Source organism: Branchiostoma belcheri, unplaced genomic scaffold (assembly GCF_001625305.1).
Source record: "Branchiostoma belcheri isolate BF01 breed outbred unplaced genomic scaffold, Haploidv18h27 scaffold226, whole genome shotgun sequence".
Classification (NCBI taxonomy): Eukaryota; Metazoa; Chordata; class Leptocardii; order Amphioxiformes; family Branchiostomatidae; genus Branchiostoma; species Branchiostoma belcheri.
Genome location: NW_017803780.1, coordinates 165,891 through 183,747, shown reverse-complemented (window position 1 = coordinate 183,747; position 17,857 = coordinate 165,891). Strand labels below are relative to the sequence as shown.

General features: G+C 43.3%; 1 protein-coding gene across 5 annotated transcripts; it reads left to right on the top strand.

Moving 5' to 3' along the window:
- Window positions 1-3,642: 3,642 nt before the first annotated feature.
- On the top strand, window positions 3,643-17,366 carry LOC109470470. Of its 5 annotated transcripts, none has more exons than XM_019769429.1 (15): window positions 3,643-3,753; window positions 6,817-7,565; window positions 8,571-8,631; window positions 9,144-9,503; window positions 9,651-9,770; window positions 10,236-10,379; window positions 11,076-11,287; window positions 11,646-12,036; window positions 12,761-12,793; window positions 13,137-13,303; window positions 13,505-13,614; window positions 13,905-14,207; window positions 14,468-14,630; window positions 15,076-15,175; window positions 15,532-17,366. In XM_019769429.1, exons 1-15 carry the CDS (start codon window positions 3,684-3,686, stop codon window positions 15,717-15,719), a joined length of 3,171 nt encoding a protein of 1,056 aa, XP_019624988.1. In that variant the 5' UTR covers window positions 3,643-3,683; the 3' UTR covers window positions 15,720-17,366. The 5 variants fall into 5 exon arrangements, with proteins under 5 accessions (XP_019624988.1, XP_019624989.1, XP_019624987.1 ...); XM_019769430.1 differs by lacking the exon at window positions 3,643-3,753 and adding an exon at window positions 6,258-6,355 and having other exon boundaries at window positions 6,817-7,544; XM_019769428.1 differs by lacking the exon at window positions 3,643-3,753 and adding an exon at window positions 6,258-6,355.
- Window positions 17,367-17,857: the final 491 nt, after the last annotated feature.

The following is a 17,857-nucleotide window of genomic DNA, read 5'->3' as shown; positions in this document are numbered from 1 at the left end:
TTTTTTTTTTTTTTTTTTTTGCTCACTGGCACGTACATACTTTCATATAGCGGACATTCTGTACTTCAGCTAAAATAACAAACTGATTCGGTCCACGAAACAAGTAAAGCCTTGTAAGCTTCTTTTTAAGCACTTAGTCCGTGGTGACGTCTGCTCTTTTGTTGTGAGGATGAACATGACCGAATCGCGAAACACTAAACAATATTAAAATGAAGAAAAACCTTTGACTACGCAAGTTTGGCTTCTTATCTCGAGATAACTGATTCAACAGGTAATGCTCAAAAAGGACCGAAGACGCACCTAAAACAAGATTCACCTCTGTCTACACTGACATGGGTTATTTTTCGCTCACTGGCATGTGTGGTCCTCACGTACGCGTATATACCTTCATATAGCGGACATTCTGTACTTCAGCTAAAATAACAAACTGATTCGGTCCACGAAACAAGTAAAGCCTTATAAGCTTCTTCTTTTTAAGCACTTAATCCATGGTGACGTCTGCTCTTTTGTTGTGAAGATGAACATGACCGAATCGCGAAACACTAAACAATATTAAAATGAAGAAAAACCTTTGACTACGCAAGTTTGGCTTCTTATCTCGAGATAACTGATTCAACAGGTGAAGCACAAAAAGGACCGAAGACGCACCTAAAACAAGATTCACCTCTGTCTACACTGACATGGACATTTTTCGCTCAGTGGCATGTATGAGCCTCACGTATGGGTACATACCTTCATATAATAGAGTGGACATTCTGTACTTCAGCTAAAACAACAGACTTATTCGGTCCACGAAACGTGAAAAGCCTTATAAGCTTCCTTTTAAGCACCTAAGCTATAGTGACGCCTGCTCTTTTGTTGTGAGAATGGACATGGACCATGACCGAATCGCGAAACGCCAAACAATATTAAAATAAAGAGAAGAAAAACCTTTGACTACGCAAGTTTGGTTTCTTCTCTAGAGATATAATTGCCACAAAAGGTGATGCACAAAAAGGACCGAAGACGCACCTAAAACAAGATTCACCTCTGTCTACACTGACATGGGTTATTTTTCGCTCAGTGGCATGTATGGTCCTCACGTACACGTACATACCTTCATATAATAGAGTGGACATTCTGTACTTCAGCTAAAATAACAAACTGATTCGGTCCACGAAACGTGAAAAGCCTTATAAGCTTCCTTTTAAGCACCTAAGCTATAGTGATATCTGCTCTTTTGTTGTGAGAATGAACATGGACCATGACCGAATCGCGAAACGCTAAACAATATTGAAATAAAGAGAAGAAAAACCTTTGACTACGCAAGTTTGGTTTCTTATCTAGAGATAATTGCCACAAAAGGTGATACACAAGACGGACCGAAGACGCACCTAAACCAAGATTCACCTCTGTCTACACTGACATGTGTCATTTTTCGCTCAGTGGCATGTATGATCCTCACCTACAGGTACATATCTTCATAGAGTGGACATTCTGTACTTCAGCTAAAATACGATCCACGAAACGTAAAAGCCTTATAAGCCTCTTCTTAAGCACTTGATCCATAGTGGTGTCTGCTCTTTTGTTGTAAGGATGAGCATGACCGAATAGATAAACGCCGAACATTACAATGCACAGAAGAACAAAACCTTTAAACCTAAAAGATTTGCTTCTTATCTGGAGATTATTGTCACAACAGGTGATGCACAAAAAGGACCGTCTAGTAATTGACGGAAGGTGAACCTAAGATAAAACGCGAGGAGCTACTCCCTAAGCACTTAATCCACAGTGACATCTGTTCTTTTGTGGATGAGGATGAACACGACCGAGTCAGGAATTAATGAAACGCCAAACAGTGTTAGAATAAAGAGAAAAGCAAAGCTCAGCACGCAAGTTTGGCTTCTTATTTAGAGATTGTTTAAAACGATCGTCTAGGAAAAGAAGAAGCACCTAAAACTAGCTTCATTTAAGTCTACAGTTATATCTGTTCTATCTTGTGATGATAAATACAGATGAACTCGGTCTAATCGAGAGGCGCCAAACTATTTAACATTGGAGAGTGGGACTCTGAGGGAGTGATATAAGTTTTTTACCATTTACTAGTAATCAAACCTGACCCGTGAATTTGAAAAAAATTGCTCATGATAGCTCAAGATCCAGAGCAACTAATCAAAGTGTTAAATTCAACGCCGTTGAATTTAACACTTTGATTAGTTGCTCTGGATCAACAAATTTTCAACATATTGCTCCATCTGCGTACATACAGAGAGAAGGTCTATCTGCTGATATTTTGTTCATGCCAAAGCCAGTCGGGTGTAGCACCCGGCCTCAGCCCATAACCTCCAAGCTGTTTCCTTACGTACTTTCCTTCGTATGGTTCTCACGTACGAGTACATACCTTCACAGACCAGACATCCTGTATTTCAGCGAAAAACAACGAGAACAAAAGACAGGTTTGATCCAAGATAAAACGCGAGGAGCTACTCCCTAAGCACTTAATCCACAGTGACATCTGTTCTGTTTGTTTTAGCGGGACTAACAATGTGAAGCACATACGAATTGTCAACATATTGCTTCACTTGCGTACATACAGAGAGAAGCATTGATAGCTCCAGACCCAGAGTATCAGCTAAAAGTAAACTTGGGCGGGCCGGGTTAGACTAACCCTCTCTAGACGGGGGTGGCTAAAAGTGCCTGCACTTGACCCAGGGCCACCAAACTTGGTGACTTTTCCTAGCATATTGTTCAATTTCATAGCAGTGAGATGAATTAATAAGTTTTCGTGTTGCCATGGCAACGGGTTTGCAAAAATACGTAATCTTGGTTTAAAAAATGACCTTTTCAGGCTTTTATGATGATTTACACATGCTTTCTAATATTAATAGCATCTTATATAATTTCATGTAATTTTCGTCAATAATTATGCATAACTTGTGCTAGTTTGATGACGTCGTTGGTCAACATCCAAGATGGCGGACCTCAATATTCTATCATAATCACTTGATGGTAAACTTGTGTTGTATACCATTAAGTTTTTAGGCATTATGGTATTAGGCAATAAATCACATAAAGACGTCATAATGACGTCATATTACGTCATAATGATATCAAAATTGTTGTTATGATTAATTATTACTAGTAATGCATCCTCTGAAAATTTGGTGGCCATACGATACACTAGTACCGTTCTCGAGTAACCCCCCCCCCCAGTCCCCAGTCCCAAAGATCCCAAAAAAGCTCAGTCTAGATAGGTTAAGGAGACACGGCGGGGCTAAATGTGTAAAACACACGAGAATTTTAAACCTCCCGGCCCTTTGCATACAGAGAGGTCTACTTGGTAATGAAATAAATTACACATTACTGTTGCTCATCCTTTCCTCAAGTTTGTGAATCTTGGGCTTACGCCCTATCGTTGCCCTATCGCTTGTTTACGCCACGAGTCAAATCGAGAACCCAGTAGAAAGATTCTCTATACCTTGATGTACTAGTACTTCATCTAAAACTGTCCACTAACCCAAGCAAGATATTCTAGACACGTATGTGTACTCGTACATCGGATCAGTAACTTTGACCGGGATGTTAGTCAAATACCAGTCACCAACCAATGACAGCCCCCTAGTCCGACTTGCCTTCCAACCTGTCACTTCGTTCAGGTGACACTCTAAGGTCTGGTCTTGTTCTTCGCACTTCTGTGAACAAAGATGAAGAAAATGTACCTGCTGGCGTTCTTCTCCTTGGTGTTTTTGGGTCTTTGCTCTTCTGGAGTGACTGGTAAGAATTGTCTTCAATATTTCTTGGCTGCATGCAGTTGCTAATTCTATATGGACTTATCTACACGCTCAGTGGGCGCAAGTTCATGTTATGCGTTGGTTATGACAGAAAAGTACAAATTTTGTTCAGATTGTCTTATGGAAACAAGGTACAGGAAAATGGGGGAATCTCAGCCTCACTTGTGTTTTACATGTTGGATAGCTGTCTCGGTCTTGTCTTCCCAATATGCGTAAAGAGTCTATTTACCAACTACTACAAAACCAGGCTACTTTTAGTGCATTGAGGTTTCACACGCCAGGTTTTTTGTTTTGTTGCTTTCATAATAAATGCTCCTGCTTTTGTTTTTTAAGCATGTTATGATTACAGCATCGTAGACGTATTTACGTTTACTCCATTTAGTTTCTTTATTTCGGCAACCATCATCACATCATGCGTACGATTGCAGTTTTTTTTATTATTGGAAATGAACGTACATATAACTTACCACTTCCTGGCGGCACATACTGGACAAAGCGTTCTTACGTGCGGTGTTCTTCTGGTCGGCTGGAAGAAAGTTGGAACTTGCTTTTTTTAATTCCTGAGTATGCAAAGGACAACGGACAGGCTGTGTTTAAAAACTTACTGACTACATGTATATGTGAGGGTGTGATCCGTGTTGGGCCGTCAGTACAGTAGTTTATGACAGGATGCCACCAACTTAGAAATTCTTTTGTCGGAAGATTGGTAAAAATACAAGTTTTGTGGCCTCAATTTAATCGGGGATAGACAAAATGATCTATTGATAGAGCCGCATTCATTAGAATAAACGGGGTTTTGAAAGAGGCTAGTACATACTACATAATTTTCTTTGCTCTTTCCGATGGGACGTTTACAACGAAATTTAATGGTGCTCATTTTACCGATTGCATTTACACATCGAAATTCGAGCGTGGCCAGTTTACGAGAAAGATTATGAAACATTCGACCGGCGGGCGTTCGGCTAGCGTTAACGAGTTCGGGAGGCCAAATTCGTGAATGTGTGACAGGGGCTGGCCTTAAACCTTAAACTTTTAAGTCCAGCTTTCATTGCTTGGCATATTTGTGCTTCAAGTAATGGTCCCCCGATTCTGCAAATTTTCATTCCGGATCATCATCATCTGGTCGTGCGAGTTTCATGGATGCTCGTGACTCTTTTCCGCCAGCCCTCCCTATCCTTCATGGCCCTGGGCAGGTCTTCTGGTCTGCAGCCCGCATCCTCACACAGTTGTTGTATGTATGTTGTGCAAGGTCTGCCTACACTGGCATGCCAATGTTTGGGTGCCCAGGAAGCACATCACTAACGATCTCTTCCTTGTTCCTCCATGAATTCCCAGCAAAACGGAGCCTCCTCTCACGGATGACTTGAGATATGGGGGGGGGAGGTTTCCATAGAGCATTTCCTTTTTGGGATGCTCTTTCCAGGAGATGTTGAGAGCAGCCCGCAACAATTTTGTGCATGTGCCGTCCAACTTTCTCTCAAGTCGTTTCGTGAGGGGATAGGGTTGGATCATTCCGGATAGGGTTGGAAAATGGTTCGAAGGGGGTCGGCAGTCTTCGGCTAGGAGTCAGATGATTGGAAGTAGGTTGGCAAGCATTCTGGGCTGCTGTACATGGTCGGCGAGGAAGATAGGTGTGGCCTAAATCTGGTTAGACTGCTTCCGAACACCGGACGACCTGTTAGGCTAGGGTACGGCCGGCCAGTGGATACCGGCGGCCAACATAAAGTCCCCTTGCCCAACCGAATCTGCTTGGAGATTATGATCAGGGGCTATGGTTTCTTCCGCAGAGGAGGTTTCGCAGGAGCGTTTCGTATTGCGATGTGGATAGTTCTGCGAAATTAACTCGATTTCTGCGAAAGGTCCGCAAATTTCTGCTGGCCCGGGCATACCGTACAGTTTTGTGAGACATGCTAGGCTGTACATTTCTGGGAGATATACCGCACAGTTTTGTGAGACATGCTGTACAGTTCAGCTGGATATAGCGCACAGTTCTGTGATGCATACCATACAGTTCTGCGGGATATACCGCACAGTTTTGTGAGACATACGGCATTGTTCTACCCTTTCCTACTTAAGTAAACTTAGCCGAAAACTTGACAAATTCAGATACTTCAAACCTCCTCTCTCTTTGCATACAGAGAGAAGGCCCATTTAGTAATGAAGTAAATTACAGATTGCCGTTGCTAATGTTTTCCCGAAGTTTGCGAAACTTGACTATGAGCTTACCCCCTATCGCTGCGTTCTTGTTTACGCCACGGGTCAAATCCAAAATCCAAATTTAAAGATTCTCTATACTTTAATGTACTTCATCTAAAACTGTCCACTAACCCAAGCAAGATATTCTAGACACGTATGTGTACTCGTACATCGGATCAGTAACTTTGACCGGGATGTTAGTCAAATGCCAGTCACCAACCAATGACAGCCCCCTAGTCCGACTTGCCTTCCAACCTGTCACTTCGTTCAGGTGACACTCTAAGGTCTGGTCTTGTTCTTTGCACTTCTGTGAACAAAGATGAAGAACATGTACCTGCTGGCGTTCTTCTCCTTGGTGTTTTTGGGTCTTTGCTCTTCTGGAGTGACTGGTAAGAATTGTCTTCTATATGTCTTGGCTGCATGCAGTTGCTAATTCTACATGGACTTATTTACACGCTCAGTACGCGCAAGTTCATGTTATGCGTTGATTATGACAGAAAAGTACAAATTTTGTCTTATGGAAACAACTGACAGGAAAATGGGGGAATCTCAGCCTCACTTGTGTTTTTCATGTTGGATAGCTGTCTCGGTCTTGTCGTCCCAATATGCGGAAAGAGTCTATTTACCAACTACTACAAAACCAGGCTACTTTTAGTGCATTGAGGTTTCACAGGATGACACCGATTCAGAAATGTCATAACATCCAAAGCTTTTTGCGTTATCGTGCTAAACCGCATACATACATACAAACACACACGCGCGCACACACAAACGCTACTGAAAACAAAGCCTTCATGGCGAAGGTAAATATATACTAAAGTCAACTTTCTACCCTTTTGCACACATGCAGGCGACACCGTCTCCGGTAAAGAGCTAGAGGCCCTTCGAATCCTTCATCGTTTATCTGTGGCGCTCAAAAACAATGGAGGAGGCATTGGAGACGCCAAAGGAGGCAAACCTGATGTGTATGACGGTGGCCCTGATGACGACACTGATGAAGAGACGGAAGACACCGAAGGCACCAATTTAGTCACCGAAGACGCTGATGGAGACACCGAGGGCACCGATGGAGACACCGAGGGCACCGATGGAGACGCTGATGGAGACACCGAGGACACAAATGGAGACAGCGAGGGCACCGATGGATTCACTGAAGACGCTGATGGAGACGCCGAGGGCACAGATACAGTCACCGGAGACGCTGATGGAGACGCCGAGGGCACCGATGGAGACACCGGGGGCACCGATGGAGACACCGGAGACGCTAATGGAGACGCCGAGGGTACCGATGGAGACGCTGGTGGAGACGCCGGAGACGCTGATGGAGACGCCGGAGACGCTGATAGAGACGCCGGAGACGCTGATGGAGACGCCGGAGACGCTGATAGAGACGCCGGAGACGCTGATGGAGACACCGAGGGCACCAATGGAGACACCGGAGACGCTGATGGAGACACCGAGGGCACCAATGGAGACACCGGAGACGCTGATGGAGACGCCGAGGGCACCGACGCTGATGTGTCGTCAACAAGAGCAACAGAAAAGAGAGGACAAGATGCTGAGGACCTCGAAAACCTCGTAAGGACCTCAATTGAAATGGTTTGTACTATTTGTGTCAATGGGTGTTTACGTCTAGGCAAGCTGTATTTACAGATATCTAGTCTGTCCGGAACTCTACATACCTACCTACCTACCGCTCCACCGCATATCAGCTACTGCTGAGGCGGGCCATCATTGTTCTCCATCTGCCTCTATCTTGCGCGGCTCGTTGCGCCCCTCCCACTCGCAACCCATCACTGCAAGGTCTCTTTCCACTGTTTTTCTCCACGTCATACTTTGCCCGCCCCTCTTCCTTTTTCCTTGTGGGCACCACGTTAACACCACTTTTGGCAATCTTTGTCTTGACATTCTAGATACGTGGCTTAGCCACCTCAGCCTTGCTCTTTGTACTAGCTTAGAGAGCTTAGGCTGACCTGTCCGACGCCTGATCTCGTCATTGCTAGTGTGTTGTTGCCACCTGACTTTCAACATGGCCCGAAGCCATCTTTGGTCCGCAACGTCCAACCGTTTTTCCTGGTTGGAGGTCATTTGCCAAGTCTCAGACCCGTACAGGACTGTAGACAGCACACATGCATTGTAGATACGTATTTTTGTGCCAATCTTTATGTGTTTGTCCTTCCAAATTCTTTTCAGTTTCGTAAATGCGGCTGCCCCTAACCAAATCCTTTTTCCAATCTCAACACTGACGTTGTTCTCTTTGTCTGCTGTACTACCCAGGTAAGTGAATTTGGATACCTCTTCCAGATCTTCCCCATCCAACTTTATGGCCACTGCTTTATCCTGGTTCAGTCCGGAACTCTGCGTACAAGGGCATGTAGGATGCTTCCAAGGCTAGCTTTTTTCGTCACTACTGACAGATCGTTAACATATTACCTTCTGTCTTATGTTTGATGTATTCCCTACATTTTACGAAAATGCAATACAGTATGTAAAGATATACAGTATGTAGTCTGAAAATGTTGCCGCATCTGCGTCCACCAGTAATGAGAGAGAGAAAAAAGAAAGAAAAAGAGAGAGAGAGAACTCGTCCTTTATATTATACAGAAAAGAGGAAGAAGCGCTGGTGCTGATGAGCTATCCTTTCAGAGCCGCCGTCAAAATAGCGGTAAGTCCTCTACGTTCTGATTTATCTAATGGTTGATATCCACGCACGCATCAACTTGCTTTAAATTTTTCTGGCAAGAAAGAACCGGATTTTCCACGCTTGTTGATTGCATATAGTGTTATGTAACGTTACAGACTATACACCAGTTTCATCTGTGTCCTTTCAAGACACATCTATCTAGCTGACGCAAGTCTTGACACTGCCCTCCTAGGTTTTTGGTTACGTAGATGGCAAATAAGGTATGACAGGTATATATCTGTCGCTGGGCCTCGTATTGTATACTCCATGAATAAAACAGGTGGCAAGTATAAGAGTTGCGTATTTGCGGTGGGTCGGATGTCACTCATTTCATGTAACAGTCAGTTAAAAGTTGTCCTATTACGTAGCGTCCATATTGTTGACATGTTGACAGGGGAATATACATGTACCTCAGCAGAAGTTACCCTTCAGAGTATTTTCAAATTAACCGTCACTTTCTGGTAGTCATAATTTACTCGCTGTTGTTTCTCCAGATCCTTGCAACAGCTACCGTGTACTAAATCAGCCGTGGAGAAGTGTCGACATCCCTGGTTATAAAGGTAAATGTGACAATGGCTTTAACGGAGAGTGGTACCGCTTCATGAGTCCTGCCGGTACTTCAATGCCCACACAACCCCCGCCAACCGACTACAGATGTGGTACGCATGCCCCGATATGGATGAATGGACAACATCCCAGCGTTGCCGATGGAGAAGTCTCCCGCCAGACGTGTGCCTTATGGGGCAGTAACCCCTGTGTAGCTGGCTGGACAAGCCCCATCCGAGTGAAGGCCTGCAGCGCTGGTTACTACGTATATAAACTACCCGGGGTTCGCTGCCACTTAACCTACTGCGGTAAGTCATCGTACTCTCACCGGGTCCGACAGTTTTAAAGAAGTGATCATATTAAAATACGTAATGTTCAATTTCAGTTCAATGCTTGATAACTGACAGAGTTTTCGGAGTTCAAAGAATTTGACTTTGCCTGTTGCAACTTTCCAGCTACAGATTTTCAGGACGTTTGTTTCCCCAGTCCTTGTGAGAATGGAGACTGTGTGGTCGCAGCAAATAACTACACCTGCAACTGTCGATCTGGTTTCGAAGGGGGCAGATGTGAGAGAGGTAATTATCAACTGGTATAAATCAAGTACATATATTTCTTAAATACAACAACACCGACATATTTACAGTAAGTAACGATTTGGTGGCCCACAACGTTATACATGAAAATAGAATTCCACAATGCTAAATGGTGACTGGGAATAAGTGATGATCGATAAAACTAATAGAAAAATCTGCATTATTTAGCTTGCGTCTACGTCTCCTCATTTGATATTCTTGTACTTCTGTACAATATATTTGTTGTTTGTTGTTTTGTTTGTTTGTTGATATGTTTGTATTTTTGTGGCTCGAACAATACAAACTCCTCTTTCCTCCGTGAACTAGTGAATTAGTTGCGGGAAGTAACGACAAGAAGCGTATACGTACTAAATGATAGAAATACGTGAAAGAGTGGCGATGATATTTTTGTGTGTACAGCCTATTAGATTTCAAGTGAACAGTCATTGTATCTAATTTGTTCCACAGATATCGACGGTTGTTCTCCCAACCCTTGCGATGCCGAAGCTACTTGTGCAGACATCCCGGCTCCCGGGATCGGGGCGAACTGTACCTGTCGGTCTGGCTTCGTGGGCGATGGAAGATCAAGTGGATCCCGATGCACACGTGCAGGTAATACGTTCCCGCTTGAAGTCACCGGACTTCTTACGATCACGTTCTCCCTTCTGCCACTACCACTGCTACATACAATTCCTAAAAGCTACCCCTCCCCCCCTTCGGAAATATCTATGTGTACCTAGTATCAACTCTTAACACCAAGTCTGAATTACATGGACAAAAAGGCAAGGTTTTGTCATGGTGGAGTGGCTGTGGTCTGTCAACAGCATAATTTAATAGCCTCCTTCGCAGTCTTGTTGGGCGTTATTTTTTCTGTGAGCGACGCGAGTAATATGGGAGTTTTTGCCGCAGAGAGAATGATTTGCGCTCCCTCCGCGGCAAAAACTCCCTCGGCAGCAAATCGTCCCTCGAGGCGGCATATTACGCGCGTCGCTCACAGAGAAAAATAACGCCGACGCCCAACAAGACTGCGAAGGAGGCTAGATATGGAAGCAGTCCATCTTAAAATGGGGAGGGAGATGGAGTGAAACATGATGTATTTCCTCCCGAGTAAATGATTGGCTTTCTCGTTTTACATGATTGTATTTTCTTTTCTAAATCTGTCCTACTTCAGCAACAATAAAAGATGCTACCATTGATGTCACTCGGCACTGTACTTCTTTCTTTTGAATCTTGCAGATTGTGATTTTAAGCTGTAAATTTCTTGGTGACTTCCAAACCACATTGTCACATGTCTTCAATCTTTGTTAGTTGTACCAGGTGAGAAGATCATCTTCCCCGGTCCAAGAGACGTTGATGACTATGCCAGGATGGAGACCACATTGTCTGGGGACTTAACCAGTTTTACCCTATGTGTGCACATGCGCTCCAACATGGCCTCTAGCAATCAGATCAGCCTGGTCAGCTACGCATTGTCACAACATAACAACGAGCTGCTCTTGTTTGTTAATGGTGGATTTCAAGTAAGTAGACAATCGCTTTTAATATTAAGCTTCTGCTGTCTATATGTATGTAAACTATGTGCAAGTATGTCCTGATATGTAGTTTAGTCAATCACATGAAAAATGAAGTTTTGACTAGAATGAAAGGCAAATAAAACAACCTAAACAAAACAATTTTAAAGGCCTGCATTAAAAAAATGAGGAAAAAAGCTAGTCGTATTTGCCCACTTTATCTCCGTACGAAATGTTAGTTTTACGAAATGGCAGGAGCTCGAGCAGACGGACATGGGAGAAAACATAATATGTTTCATCCATACCATGGTATAATGTGAAATATATATTTTTAAATCTTTTGGCTTATGTCATTTTTTGCATTCAGTTATACATCCAAAGCGACATCCGAATGGCAGACCCACCCGTTTGGGACGGTGAGTGGCACACCGTGTGTACTACCTGGCGCAGTCGCGATGGGGCCTGGCAGTTCTACGTTGACGGCGACCTGACGGCTTCAGGCTCGGGGTTTAGAGTGGGAGGAAGAGTGCGCAGAGGCGGAACATGGATCCTCGGTCAGGATCAAGACCGAGTTGGGGGAGGATTCGAAGCGAGCCAGTCATTCATCGGAGAGCTGTCGGAAGTGAACCTCTGGGACCGCGTGCTGTCTTCAGCCGAAATAGCAGCGGACTGTAGTTACCATGGCAACGTGATTGACTGGGAAACAACTAACATTAGAGTCTTCGGAGAGGCCAGCAAGGCTGAGTATCATCGATGTGGTAAGTAGTACATGCTTATGTTCTTTACCGCTTTGCAGGACCTGCGTAGGTATGGGGACCATTGCATAATTGAATGTGTCTTACACAAGCTTTTCAGCACCAAGGAAAGGCCCCGTCACAGTATTCTACACTACTTTTTTCTAATGTACGCAATTTTGAACTAAAACACTAATGAAAATTAGTGCAACTGCACGTATAGTGTTGATGATTCAAAGAAACCTGCTAAGAAGAAGGTATGATGAAAGTAACCTGTGATATATGCTTGTGGAAATCATGCCTGATAAAGCACATGACGTTTATATATTTCTAAAGCGGTTCACGGTGAGAATTTCATACTTATGGCATTTGAGGCATGTAAGATTTATGTACGTTACGTATCAATACGTGACGCCTGTCATTTCCACTGCTACATGCAATGTTTCCTACAGGCCAACCTAAATACCCATGGATAGCTAGTTCCTAAAGCTTGATGTGACAGTTCAAATTGCGACCGTCTTGATTTGGCCTCACATTACTCTTAGCATCAACTCTCAGTAACAGTCTTAATTTAATCTTTAGACATTCCTCAATAACTAAAGAAGCAATTCATCCTTTAACAGTGATGTTTCAGAATGGTATTGGTCTTAATAACAATTTGATCTGACTTAAGTCAGCAAGATATTATGTATGATATAATAACTATCTTATTCTATTATCATTCACATGTGCTTTGTTCCTCATATAGCACGTGCACGTGCACCAGTATCAGAATTGTCAGGTAAGACAATTGAATATTGATGTCTTATTCAGTTAAAGACCTTTTCTTGAAAATACAGCACTGAGCTAAACTGATCATTCAAGGCTCCTCTACACCTTTTTGGTTACTTTGAGGTCATATATGTAATCGTGTAGCTTATATCTTACTTCAAAGATGCACTTATAACAATGAATGCCCTTCGGTTAACGTTACAGCTAACATATTTTTGGTTTCTCATTACTTATTCAAACAAAGTTCTTTATTTGCATAAATCATGCCACTAAAAGATGGTAAGGTAAAAGATGCCATTTCATGTCTCCTTTCAACACAGCCTGTTCTTATCTATGTCATTTTTCCTCCACAGCTTCCACCACCTGCAGCAACGACTACATGGAACTGTCGATTCCGGAGGATCAGCTGACCGACATCGACCTGAACAACCTTCACTGGAGGCCTGACCGGAACTGTGGCGCCACTACCAACGGTTCTCACTACCTGTTCCGTACAGAGTTGTACGACTGTGGAACAGAGGTACGTGTGCCTTCAACATCTGTAAATTTTAGACCTGTGATATACGGATGATGAAGACAGTAACGATGAGCATACCAAGGCATATAACAATCACCAGAGACACTGATATTGCAGCCTCTTGGAAACTCAATTTCTGCAGTACCGAATTCTTGATGATGCCAGAGCTTTATAAATTCTAAAGAATCTGCCATCTCCCGTCAGGTGACCTTCGGCGCGAAGTACGTGACGTTCCTGAACACCATCAACATCCTGGGTACCCACCTGAACAGCGGGGTCATCACCCGGGAGGGCGACATCTGGATCACATCCAAGTACGTTCACTCGTACATCTTGAGCCCATATCTTTAGGACGGTTAAGGGGGGTATGTTATTCTCTATCTAAGAATTCCAGCCAGACTAGTGGTGTGCCCTTGGGTCCCCCACAAAAAGATGTCCGAAGAGTATTCTCTTGGTCCAAAGATAACATGGCCGAAGGCTACCTCAAAAGCAATTTCCTATTGACTGCAGAGAGAGAGAGAGAGAGAGAGAGAGAGAGAATATCTAAAGCTGTACTACAAGACTGTTTTAAGGCAAAATCCCCATGTGTTGTTTCTCTGCACAGATGTAACTACGAGCGTAAGGAGTGGGTGGACTCGACCTTCCTGCCCATCCCGGGCGGACTGAACTTCACGGAGGAGGGGTTCGGTCAGCTGGAGGTCCGGCTCTCCATGTTCCCCACCCGGCAGTACCAGAGGCAGTACCGGGCAGACCAGTACCCCATCCACCTCAGGCTGCGCCAACACGTCTACATGCAGCTGGAGGTGCAGGGACACGCACAGAAACTCTCCGTGCTGGCGCTGAACTGTAAGGCCACCATGTCACCTTCACCTAACGACAGCCTGCAGTATCAACTCATCAGGGACGGGTAGGCAGAAATGTTTGATGCTACTTTACTATGGATTTCTTTAGAGGGAACATATTACCTTAACACCATACTTTTTAAATGCATAAAACATACACAAAAACTTTATCATGATAATGTACACACCATTCACGCTGAGTATTCTTTGCGATTTGCGACTTTGCAACGTGTCATCACACATCTTCCACTATGATTACGATGATGTGTATCTAAGTTGGGATCTTTGACAATTCAATCTATTTTTCTTTTTTCGTCTCCTCCAGCTGTGCCTCTGACCCCACACTGAAGACCTACGACGTTGACGACCCCGGCAAGGAGCGGTTCGGTTTCGAGGCGTTCCGCTTCATCCGGGAGGTGAGGACGGTGTACGTGCACTGTGAGGTGCTGGTCTGTGACGCCGCTGATGCTGGATCCCGCTGTGCACAGGTCTGATTCTCAAGTCATTATAATTGTAGTATTGAAAGTACTGATGGTAGTGATGTAGATAGTTCTACCCTAGGTCAGCAGAGAATGAAGTGAAATTACTTTTCAATAACTGGCCCGGTTGCTTTTACCGGTGCTTCTGTTCCTGCATGGTAATGACTCATATATAATACCCTGTCCATGTCAGTGTACCCGAGCCCTTGTTATTCCTACTTTTTCACTCCTAATTTTCGAATCCTTCTACGGTCTCCCTACTCCTCTTTTACCCCAAGTATAACTATCTTTAACTACACACACATGTCGTTTCTCTGTTAACAAAGTAGACAGTTTGCTGTGGAAGGTATCAGGCAACAAAATTGAAAGCAAAAAGGTGGTTTACGCAGGGACTATATTAGCTTCAAAAGATAGAAGATGTCTCAATGACACCACAAATGTTATTTTCCCCCAGGGTTGTGTCAGGAGGGGCAAAAGAGCTGCAGGAGAGGTCGACATGAGGGGACGTCACATGATCTACCAGGGACCAATCGTTCTGGATGATTACAAAGAAGGTACATGGACATGTTCAACTAAGTCGGAATGACTGATAAGACTAATTTTCCTTCAAAATATCACTGTACTTTTCTCTATCATGCTATAGAAAAATTACAAGGCAACGTAGGGATTAGATTAGACTCTATAATTGTAGATACTCTCTCCGTAGGTCGACACGTACTGTTCTTCTTGTAATAAAAAGTGTCTACGCTCGACTAGCTATAGGCTGCTGAGAAGTACAGTCAGCATTGGTGGGTGTACGTAGGCAGAATAATAGTCAGCATTACACATGGTGGGTGTGCATTAAAAGACGGAAATAGATTGAAATGGAATCCATACACTTCTATTGACGCAACGATGTTTTATTTCCCAGCTGAACACGCTGTGCGCCTGGTGGATGACCAGGAGACTGGCCCTGCACGCCGCGGTGCACCCTGGGCCATGCTGGCTGCCGGCTGTGTCCTGGCGGCGCTCGCCCTTGTCGTGCTGGGCACGGCCATCGTGCAGAAGCGCTCCCGCCGGGGGGAGTGGGCCTACCACGGTCTGAAGGACAGAGAGTAGAGCAGGCGATCTGAAAACCACAGGCTAGCCAGGCTGACGTCATGTTTACAGTTAACACCCTAACGTCAAGATTTAGCCTATGTGTGGTTTGCACCTTGCCTTCAATTTTGGATACAGTCACCAGTTTCATTATAAAAGCATGTCGGGCAACGTTTTGGATGATCTACATTTTCATGTTTTACTTTCAAAAAACAAATGACAATATCTTATTAATATCATACCACCAATTTGAAACCATTCAATGCTACACTCTGCTCCCCCTCCAATACTCCGCATATGCCCTTCCACTGGGGGTCAGGGCTTCCAGGTCCTCCTTGGTGCAGGGTTCAAACCACATAATGTCTCTCGATTGTGGACCACATTTACAGCGTGGAATGTATGCCATTGTTTACGAGATGATGTGCACATACCTTGAAACCTGACACAATTTTCCCTACTTTGGGCCACACCCAAAAAAACTTGCATCTGTAAACGATTATGCCAATTCTTGTGAATTAGTGTGGACCTTCACCTAAAACTGACACTTAAAAGCAAATCCCACTTAAAATCAAACAAGTTCAAAGATTGATACACCCAATGACCATCCAAGACGTTTGCTCGTGATGTTTTTTTTAGCTAAGATCATTATACCCCAGACATTTTTTTTTCTTTCTTGAGTTTTATTACAATTAGAAACATTGAGCAAAATTTCTGGATGTACCTCGATGATGGTTGAACTTTGGCCAGAAATTTCTTGCCGAACCAGATACACATTCTTGAATGACCAACTCCAATTTAATGAAAAGCGTCACTTCTAAACGTGATATTTCAAAGATAGAGATAGTAGATAGCAGCATTGCCTGGGTACCGTCCTGTTGGTTTTATGCTTTTTTTTTTCGTGTACGTTTTCACCAGCTACAGTTGCTGGTGCCGAAGACATATCAGGAAGTTTGATGATTCTCAAATCCGAACTGAGCTGAAAATATAGATTGATTCACATACCATCCAGAAAATTTGCTCATGTTGTTACTAAATAGGATAAGATTTTACCCAAGATGTTTTTCTTTAGTATAAAGTTTGTAATGACGTCTTGGTAACATTTTGGGATGACGCCTTGTGATGAGGGGCTGTATCAGGAGGAATGAGACAAAGGGCAAGACCTTTTGCAAGTAGCCAGCCCTACCATTTTCATGTTGATATTTTCGTGGTTTAAATGATTTAATTACACAACTCGCCTTTCAAACCGACCAACCTTTGTGGAATCAAAATGACGATTCCCAGACGAAAAGTTGCTTTACCTGTATGTTCACACCCTAGATCTTAATACCCACAATCTAAAAACTAATACATTTAAAGGTCACCCATAAATGTTACACATGATGACAATGTCCAAAGGACAAAATACTCAAGATATCATTCATATCTACATTTTGATGATAATCTGAGCAAGGTTTTTGAATGACATTTTGTAAATTCCTTAACAAAATTTTTCTCAAGTCAACACAGGGTTGATTTTGAACATTCCTTCCAAAATTATCATTGTGATTAGGTCGTATTGACACCTGATGCTTACAGCTAAAAGTACTCAATTGATTTGTCATTCAAAAATTTCACTCATTATCAAGATATTTGCAATAACAATAACTTAGTAGCAATGTCAAATTCCCATGTTTGCTTGGACCGTCAATGGCGTCCTCTCAAGTGTTGCTGGCTTTAAAAAAGTTCAAATTAGTAGGTCCAGATTTGTCAGCGCTACATACATGTACATTGCAGTTGTGACAGTTGAACATTTCGAAGTGATCATAACGATTTTCCACAATACAAATCGTGTGATTGGAGGAGGCAGTGGCCTCTCTCGGATTAAATTGTCTTATAGAGGGTGAGAGGGAAGGGGAGAGGAGAGAAGACAGGAGTGAGAGACAGAGAGAGACAGAGAGAGACAGATAAAAAATACATTTCCAATTAGGTTTGTTACAGCAATACAGATTGGGCACCAGCCAGACATGGAAATCCTTTAAGAAATAGCGTTTTTTTACTCAAGAGACTTTCTATAACAAAATAGTGATAATTAATCATAAGGAAAGAAAGCATTTGATATGGTGGTCGTAGGATTTGTGCATTTTCATCCAGCCAATATATGGTCTAAGAACTGAGTTATC

What these genes read in the sequence shown, in the direction of transcription:
- LOC109470470 (XM_019769429.1), top strand. Translation starts at nt 3,684, where the DNA reads ATGAAGAAAATGTACCTGCTGGCGTTCTTCTCCTTGGTGTTTTTGGGT. An exon ending in TTGCTCTTCTGGAGTGACTG is followed by an intron (nt 3,754 to 6,816) that starts GTAAGAATTGTC and finishes GCACACATGCAG; the next exon opens with GCGACACCGTCTCCGGTAAA. An exon ending in TCTGGATGATTACAAAGAAG is followed by an intron (nt 15,176 to 15,531) that starts GTACATGGACAT and finishes TTTATTTCCCAG; the next exon opens with CTGAACACGCTGTGCGCCTG.